General features: G+C 61.4%; 1 protein-coding gene across 1 annotated transcript; it reads left to right on the top strand.

The window, feature by feature from the left end:
* Positions 1-872: 872 nt before the first annotated feature.
* On the top strand, positions 873-3,801 carry GAL3ST1 (galactose-3-O-sulfotransferase 1). Its single transcript, XM_010005604.1, has 2 exons — positions 873-997; positions 2,652-3,801. The coding sequence occupies exons 1-2, from the start codon at positions 873-875 to the stop codon at positions 3,799-3,801; spliced, it is 1,275 nt and encodes a 424-aa protein (XP_010003906.1).
* The last annotated feature ends 5,382 nt before the right edge of the window (positions 3,802-9,183 follow it).

Genomic DNA, 9,183 nt, shown 5'->3' with positions numbered 1-9,183 from the left:
TCCCGCGGGAGCCGGTGTGCCCCCCTGTCTTCCCTGACCCGGGTGGCGGCAGGTGGGGACAGGGGGGAGGCTGTGGGGGCAGTGGGAGCGGGGAGAGGGGGTCTATGGGGGACAGCGTGGGGCTGCCTGCCGTGGGGTCTGTGCACGCGTGGGGATGTGCGTGCACGTGTGGGGGTGTTATGTGCATATATGGAGATGCACGTGTGTCCGTGTCCTTGTGTGCACGTGGGCACGCAGGAGGATGCGTGGATGTGTCTGTGTCCCTCTGTGTGCACCTGTGTGTGGGGGCTGGGGGTGCCTGTGTCCCTGTGCAGGAGTGTCTGTGTCCTTGTGCAATGGGGCAACGTGTGAGTGCACGTGTGTGTGTCCTTGTGCAGCCATGTGGATGCAGGAACATGCTGATGTGTGCCCCTGCGTGTGCCCCTGCGTGTGCACGTACACGTGTGAATGTGCTCAGGGTATGTCTGTGTCCCAGCAAGTGTGGGGAATGCACAAGTGCACACGTCTGTGTGTGCATGTGTGTGCATGAACACGCACAGGTGTCTGTGTCCTGGTGCATGTGCAGGTGTGCATGGGTGTTCCTGTCACCCCCCTGCACATATATGCACATACACGCATGTACACACGGATGTTTGTCTGTGTGTGCCCTCTGCCTGTGTACATGCACAGCACGTGTGTGGATGGATGTGCAGCTGGGGAAGGGGCCTCCTGCCCAACAGACCCTCTGTCCAGTGGGTCCATGTCCCCTGCCCACCCCCAAGCCCCCCCAGCTCTGTGACTGGCTGCTCCAGGGCTCTGTCCCCCTGTCCCCAGCCCCACAGCTCTGTCCCCCAGTGCTAATGGTTCTTCTCCCCTGGCTGCAGGTGACCAGGATGCGGTACCATGGGAAGCCCTGGAGGTCCATGTGCAAGGGGCTGGTCCTGGGGACCCTCCTGACCAGCTTCATGTTGCTGCTCTACTCCTACGCTGTCCCCCCACTGCAAGTCAGCATGACAGAGTGAGTGTGGGGTCCCCACCTGCCACCCCCCCCCTGCTGGCAGCTTGGCCATCCTCTTCCACCCCAGGCAACTGGAGACAGTCCTGGAGCTCTGGTAGCTTCACATGTCCCCTTCCTCCAGGCTCCTGTTGGATACTGCGCCCTGTCCCATGTGTAGAGGGAATCACAGGATCCCAGACTGGTTAGAGTTGGAAGGGAATTAAAGACCATCTAGATCCAACCCCTTGCATGGGCAGGGACACCTCCCTCCAGCCCAGGCTGCTCCAAGCCCCATCCAACCTGCCCTTCAACACTGCCAGGGATGGGGCAGCCACAGCTTCCCTGGGCAACCTGGGCCAGGCTCTCACCACCCTCACAGCCAAGAATTTCTTCCTAAAGTCCAACCAAATCCCAGCCCCCAGGGGGGCTGGGGACACTCTCCCTGGGGGGATCCCCAGCCTGGGCAGAGGGGATGGGGAGGTGCAGAAGACTCCCCCACAGCAGCTTCCCATCCCCAGGAGAGGGAAACTGTCATGGGAGACATTCCCAGGAGGAGCAGGCAGGACTGGCAGGGTTATTCAGGTGCTCTTTACCAAAGATGTGTGTATGTGGGCACACAGGAAGATGCCACCAGAGCGCTGCAACATGTAAACCCTCTCCCACCAGGTTGGGCACAGGGGGTCCACAGCTCCCTCTGCCCAGCACGGTGACATCCAGGGCTCAGCTCCAGGCATTTCATTTCTCTCTGAGCTGATAAACCAGATCCAGTCCTGCCTCAGGACTCTGTGTCCAGTCACACGCCATCAAGTGTTATCAAGGATCAGGTTCATATCTTCATTAGGGGTGTCCAAAGTCACTCAACACTGCGGCCTCTGATCCTGCTTAGGGCATCTCAGATAACACCTGGGTTGCTCTGGGTGTTCCATCAGGGCCATGAGCTCCTCTGCAGAGCCACGCTCTGGGCTTAGTTCCCTCTCTGCTTGGGTGCTGGAACTTTCATGGCTCCTACAAGGACTTTAGGTTTTCTAGACCTCACCAGGACATTGTCAGATCCTGTCCATGGAGTTACAGCCATGGAGAGTGTGTCTCCATGTGTGTCTCAACATCACCATGGCCACCCCAGCCATGCCAGTAGGGGGGGACAGGGATCCCCGCTCAGACTGCACCAGTGTCAGTGGATGCTGAGCACTGTGAATGCCCCCATAGTGAAGTGTCTCCATGGCTGGAGTCATCCAGGTGGTGAAGGAGCTTAATTTGGTGGCTTGGAGGTTCACCTGAGGGCAGGGGATCACAGGGGGCAGTGGGCTCTGCCCCGCTTGCTGAGGGGCTCCTGCTGGGTGGGTGCCCTGGTCCCACAGAGGGCAAAAGGGGTCTGCCCAAAATGGGGTTTGTCTCTGCTGGGGAGCCTGGGGGGTGCTGGGTGCAAGAACCCATTCCCAGGGTGACAACCTGTCCCGAGGTCCAGCACCCATTCCCAGGCCCAGCACGTTTCCCCAGATCCAGTTCCCATCTCCAGGCCCAGCAGTTGTCCCCAGACCCAGCACCTATTCCCCAGGTCCAGCACCCATTCCCAGGTCCAGCTCCTCCAGTAAAAGAAACAGCCAAGCCTTCCTGGTGGCCGGGCTGTGCTGGGTGAGCTGCCCTCACTGTGTCCTCCCACCTCTCCTCCCGCCAGGATCCCCGTCGCCTCCTCCTGCTCCTCCAGCCCAGCGCCCGGCCGGGTGCCGGCAGCGACCAACGGCACGGGTGGCCCCTCGGGAGGGAGCTGCCTGCCCAAGCTGAACGTCATGTTCATGAAGACCCACAAGACGGCCAGCAGCACCATCCTCAACATCCTCTTCCGCTTCGGCGAGAAGCACGGCTTGAAGTTCGCCTTCCCCAACGGCCGCAACGACTTCTACTACCCGTCGTACTTCGAGCGCAGCCAGGTGCGGCACTACCGGCCCGGCGCCTGCTTCAACATCATCTGCAACCACATGCGCTTCCAGTACCACGAGGTCCGCAAGCTCCTGCCGCCCGACGCCACCTTCGTGACGGTGCTGAGGGACCCGGCCTACCTCTTCGAGTCCTCTTTCCACTACTTCGGGCGCGTCATCCCCCTCACCTGGAAGCTGCCGGGGGAGGACAAGCTGGCTGAGTTCCTCTGGGACCCCTGGCACTACTACGACCCCAACGGGTTCAACGCTCACTACCTCCAAAACCTCCTCTTCTTTGACTTGGGCTACGATAACAACATGAACGCCAACAGTCCTCAGGTGGACGAGCACATCCAGGAGATAGACCAGCGTTTCCACCTCATCATGTTGCTCGAGTACTTTGACGAGTCCCTGGTGCTGCTGAAGGACCTGCTGTGCTGGCAGCTGGAGGACATCCTCTACTTCAAGCTCAACGCCCGGAAGGGTTCCACCGTCTCCCGCCTGACACCTGAGCTCTACGAGAAGGCCACCTCCTGGAACCTCATCGACGCCAAGCTCTACCGCTACTTCAACGCGACCTTCTGGCGGAAGGTGGAGGCCTACGGGAGGGAGCGGATGGCCAAGGACGTGGCTGAGCTGCAGAGGGAGAACGAGAAGATGAAGAGCATCTGCATCGATGGGGGACGCCCTGTGGACGCCAGCGCCATCCAAGAGTCCTCCATGCAACCCTGGCAGCCGCTGGGGGAGAAGTCCATCCTGGGCTACAATTTGAAGAAGAAGATCAACAAGAAGCACCGGAAGCTGTGCCGCAAGATGCTGACACCTGAAATCCAGTACCTGACCGACCTGGGGGTCAACCTCTGGATCACCAAGCTGTGGAGCCACGTGCGGGACTTCCTGAAGTGGTAGGAGATGGTGGACACGCTGCTCTCCCAGGGCAGGAACCAGGTGCTTTCACTTCTTACTGGTGGTGGCTTTTGGTTGGACATGAGCCAAAGCAGCTGGAGGCTCCACAGGAACACGGTGTCCCCATCCTGCCGAGCCCCCACTTGGGCTACCACCCACCAGCAGGGGAGCAGGACCTCTGCCCCCGCCCCTGGAGTCGAGGACTGGGAGGTGGGATATTCCCAGCTGGATCCTTCCCACAGAAAGGCTGGAGGACATATCCATGGTGGATGTGGCCTCGTCACAGCAGGAGCAGGACATCCATCCCCACATGGCTGGAGACGCACCACGAGGCGGGCAGGGGTGTGGGTCCCCCTCACCCAGGTGGGCAGTAGCCCCCTGAGGGATGGGAAGACCTGTGAGTGGGGACCCCCAGGGCTCCTGGGTTCCCCCCTCCCACCCTGGCTTTGGGGCTGCGTGTTGGGGCCCACCACACCTGTCCCCACTCAAGGGTGTGACGAGTGCAGCACTTTCTCAGCCCACCTATGGGTGTCAGTCTGTGGCCACCTGGAGCAGGCCAAAAGACACCATGACATCCCCAGTTGGGTTTGGAGGATGGAAAACCCACCACAGGAGCCCTGGTCCCCATGGGTGAGGGGTGTTGGTGCAGCAGGTCCCCTCCCAACCCCCCACCATCCCAGTTGGAGGGTCCCATGGCCCTGGCACCTGCAGGGACCATTCCAGGAGGTCCATTGGATCTGGTGAGAACTGGGGTGGGAGGGAGAGTGGGGAGGAGATGGGGGAGCAGGGGCCGGTGGCCACCGTCCCAGTGATGATGGTGGGGACAATCCTGGGTGTCCTGGTTGGGCTGGATGACACCGGCAACACCGTGTCCTGCCAAGAGTGGCCCTGGCCAGGCCTGGCGGGGGCACCCAGGGCCGAGCCCCCGGCACGACCCCCGCCCAGCGCCGCTCCCCGCGGGAACTCTGGGAATAAAAGAGCAATTCTACTTTTGTAAGAGCACCGTGGGCTGGGCAGGTTTCCATATGAGGGTTGTCCAACTGGTCACCAACCACCTCCTCCTTCTCTGGGGTTGGGGCACAGGGACCTCCCTGGCTCTGCTCTCCCATCAGCCCCTGCGTAGTCACAGCAGGAGCAGGACATCCATCCCCACATGGCTGGAGACGCACCACGAGGCGGGCAGGGGTGTGGGTCCCCGTCACCCAGGTGGGCAGTAGCCCCCTGAGGGATGGGAAGACCTGTGAGTGGGGACCCCCAGGGCTCCTGGGTTCCCCCCTCCCACCCTGGCTTTGGGGCTGCGTGTTGGGGCCCACCACACCTGTCCCCACTCAAGGGTGTGACGAGTGCAGCACTTTCTCAGCCCACCTATGGGTGTCAGTCTGTGGCCACCTGGAGCAGGCCAAAAGACACCATGACATCCCCAGTTGGGTTTGGAGGATGGAAAACCCACCACAGGAGCCCTGGTCCCCATGGGTGAGGGGTGTTGGTGCAGCAGGTCCCCTCCCAACCCCCCACCATCCCAGTTGGAGGGTCCCATGGCCCTGGCACCTGCAGGGACCATTCCAGGAGGTCCATTGGATCTGGTGAGAACTGGGGTGGGAGGGAGAGTGGGGAGGAGATGGGGGAGCAGGGGCCGGTGGCCACCGTCCCAGTGATGATGGTGGGGACAATCCTGGGTGTCCTGGTTGGGCTGGATGACACCGGCAACACCGTGTCCTGCCAAGAGTGGCCCTGGCCAGGCCTGGAGGTGGCACCCAGGGCCGAGCCCCCGGCACGACCCCCGCCCAGCGCCGCTCCCCGCGGGAACTCTGGGAATAAAAGAGCAATTCTACTTTTGTAAGAGCACCGTGGGCTGGGCAGGTTTCCATATGAGGGTTGTCCAACTGGTCACCAACCACCTCCTCCTTCTCTGGGGTTGGGGCACAGGGACCTCCCTGGCTCTGCTCTCCCATCAGCCCCTGAGGAACAACAAGACCCCCAGGGTGAGTTGGGCACCTGGATCCATCTGGTCCGTCCCCGTTGGGTCCCCGCAGAGCCACCCTGCTCTGCTGCCAGGTGCTGGTGGTGAGCTGATGCCACCAGGAAGGTCTGGACAGACCAACACGGGGTCATGGGGCAGCCAACACGGGTGACACAACTCACTCATGCCAGAAGGTCCCAGTTGTGTGGCTGGTGGGTTCTCCAGTTTCTCCAGCTGCAACACCAGTGGTCTCAGGGTGGACTCATGCTCTAATGGCCAGTCTGGAGCCACCACTGGGGCCACCAACTCAACTGTGTGTGATGCTGCCCACAGGCGCTGGGATGGGTACTGGGGACACGGAGGTTGGGACATCTCCCTGAGGTCCACAAGTGTCTGCCAGGACATGCTGTGGTCTCCTGCTGGGAGCAGGTGCCAAATCCCACCTTGGCCACTGGTTGCAGATGGGAGGATGGAGGCAGGGGGTGAGCTGCACAGCCCACCTAGGATGACATCCCCATGGAGACATGCTCTGTGTCCCTCTGTGCCCAGGCCACCAGAGTAACCCCCACAGAGAGGGCTGTGACAGGATTTTGGGGCCACCTGAGACAGGCAGGAGCCAGGGACACATGCACTTCACCAAGTCTCTGGCCTGGCTGTGACTAAACTGCTGTCCCTTACCATCCTGCCTGTCCTGGAGAGTGGCCAGCAGCAGGTTCTGGGGTGGGAGCAGCAGCTCTGTAGCTGCCTGGGGCCAGAGGGTGGCAAGGAAGTTCTCCTGTTGAAGCTCCATGGACCAGCAGCCTCCTCCTATGGGTGTTTCTTCTCAATAATTGGACCAAGGTGGGACTATGGGTCCAGGATCATGTGGTGGGGCAGGAGCTGCAAGCAGGACCACAGTGGGACACGGGTGGTGCCCTGGGGACCAGAACTGTGTGATGGGACCAGGATCACACATTGGGCCATGCCTGAGTGGTGGGATCCAAACAGTGGTGGGCCTATGAGCATGTGTAGGATCATCAGGTAGGACCAGGAACATCCATAGGACCCAGACTGTGTGATAGAACAGGGACGAACCGATGGGTGCACAACCTTGGGTGGGGTGGCATGGGGTGTGGGTCCAGCCCCACACTTGGGAGGGCCAATTGGCTGCAGAGAAAGTGAAGCCCAGCCCCATCAGCACCAGCTGGGGCTTGTTGGCACCTGGCCCTGAGCTTTAAAGGTCCCCAGGTGGTGGAACTTGGGCTGGTTGAGGATGGGGCTGTGCTGGTGGGTCCTGGTGTGTGGGGCTGTGCTGGAGGTGGCAGGTGAGTGGGACTGGAACCTTGTGGCAGTTCCCCTCACTGGTTACACTGGGGGAGGTGGGTGGTGGACTCCACACCTGGGTGCAGGAGGGTGGTGGGTGCCCCTTGGTTTTGCCCAGTGCTGGTTCCTTACGTCCCCCTTGATCTGTTGTTTTTGGGAAGAGGAGGCTTTGTAAGGTGACCCTGAGCTCTGGGGACATGTGGTTGGGGCAAAGGCTCCTTCTGCCCTCAGGTTGCAGCAGGACCTGGTTTGGGTGAGGGGACTAGGGCCACTGGTGGGGCACCTGGCTGCTGGCAATGGTCTCCCATCCCAGGGGCAGCTCCTGGTCTGTCCCCAGCTTTGGCCAGGGTCATGGTACTGGGGAACCCTCTTGGTGCAGCCCATCTGCTCCCAGGTGTGCCTGGTGCTGAGGTGGGGTCAAAACTGTGGTGGGCCTAGGACTATGTGTGGGACAACCAGGTGGGACCACCCCATGAAGTCTCCCCAGCTCTCACACCTTTGCACGTGGGGGGGCTGTGGAGACCCTTGTGGAGCTCCACCTCCTGCAGCACCCACCACCACAGTGACTACAGTGGTCCCAGGCTCCAAGAGGCCTGGCTGGAGGAGGTGGGGATGGAGGAGTCCCCCTGATGTGTCTGAACCCTGTTGACCTCCTGGATACTCTCCCCTCCTTTGTGCTGCTGCCACCTGCCCTCCATGAGTCCCAGGGACACCAGAGGACCTGGATGTCCTCGTTGTGCCTGGGACCTGCTGCTCCAGCTGCTGCAGCCTCAGCCCCTCTGGCTGAACCCTCCCCTTGCTGCAGGAACCACCATGGCTCCAGCATCTTCCAGCCACACGGTGGTGGCCCCAGTGGTGTCTTTGGGGATGGGGACAGGGGCTGTGGCCCCAGTGCTTGCTGCTGCCAGCCTGCCTGGTGGGACTCCTGCTCACAGCCACTTTGAAGAGCCTGTCATGAACTTCACCTTGAGGCTCCTGGATGGTGAGTGTTCTGTTAGGTGCCACCTTTGGGGGATGAGACCACATGATGTGTCCAGCCAAGACCCCTATGTTTGACCAGCAGCTCCCAATGCTTTCTCCTGTCTGGCCTCAGCACTAGGGCTCACCAGAAGGTGGCCACTCCTGCAGGACCTTCCTTCCCAGCCTAACTGAGGGTGCAGGTGGTGCTCTGAGATGCTCCCAACCCTGTGCCTGACACCGTGATGGGATTTGGGGGTGGTGGCTCCTCCTGCCTGGTTCCATGGGAGGCACCAGGAGGGTGCTGGAGCTCTGGAGAGCAGGCAGGGAACCTGGACCAGGGTGGAAGAGCTGGGACAGCCCTTGGCTTCCAGGGACAGGGGTGGACTCTGGAGCTGCAGGGAGGCACCTGTCTCACAGGGGTAGGGGTAAGACACCTATGGGTGGTGGTCTGGGTCCTCTCTGATGTCCCTATCTGTGGTGGCGTGGGCTTGGGGATGTTCCACTGAACCCAGCCTCCCTTCCAGAGGACCCCAGTGCCATGAAGAAGCCGCTGGTGGTCAGCCCTGGCTCCATCATCCACCTGGAGGCCAGGGTTGGTTTTGGTTCTGGCATCTCCCAGAAGATCTCTGTGGACCAGTGCTATGGGAGCAGCTCAGAGCACCTGGGACACTCCAGGAGGGTCTTCATCGTGGTGAACACCCAGGGGTCAGTGCCTGTGGGGCAGGAGGTGGGGGCTGCTGCTCCAGGCACCCTGAGGTCCTGCAAGACCTCCTAATGGGGAGGGATGTTGAGGGCCTGGAGTCAGCCTGGCAGTGTCCCCATGGTGTTCTCCTGCCTCAGGTGCTTGCAGGGGCAGGAGCTGGGGACTGTGTCCATCCAGCACCAGAGAGGGGGGTCTGTCCTCCAGCTCTCCATCCCAGCCCCCGTGCTGGAGGAAGAACCCCAGGAGGAGGTGAGGTTGGGGTGATGCCCTTGGTGGTGGGACAGAAATCCTACTGGGGATGACCTGGAGCTCCCAGTGTCTCTCCTAGGACACCCTGCTCCTCACTGGGGTGGTCCAACCCCACAGAGGAGAGCGGGGTCCCTGAGGAAGGATGTGGTGGTGGCACCTCCTGCCTGGTGTTTCAGCAGGTCTATGTGCACTGCCTGCTGGTGGCACAGGG

Source organism: Chaetura pelagica, unplaced genomic scaffold (assembly GCF_000747805.2).
Source record: "Chaetura pelagica isolate M959 unplaced genomic scaffold, ChaPel_1.0 scaffold1939, whole genome shotgun sequence".
Taxonomy (NCBI): domain Eukaryota; kingdom Metazoa; phylum Chordata; class Aves; order Apodiformes; family Apodidae; genus Chaetura; species Chaetura pelagica.
This window is presented reverse-complemented; position numbering and strand designations above follow the sequence as displayed.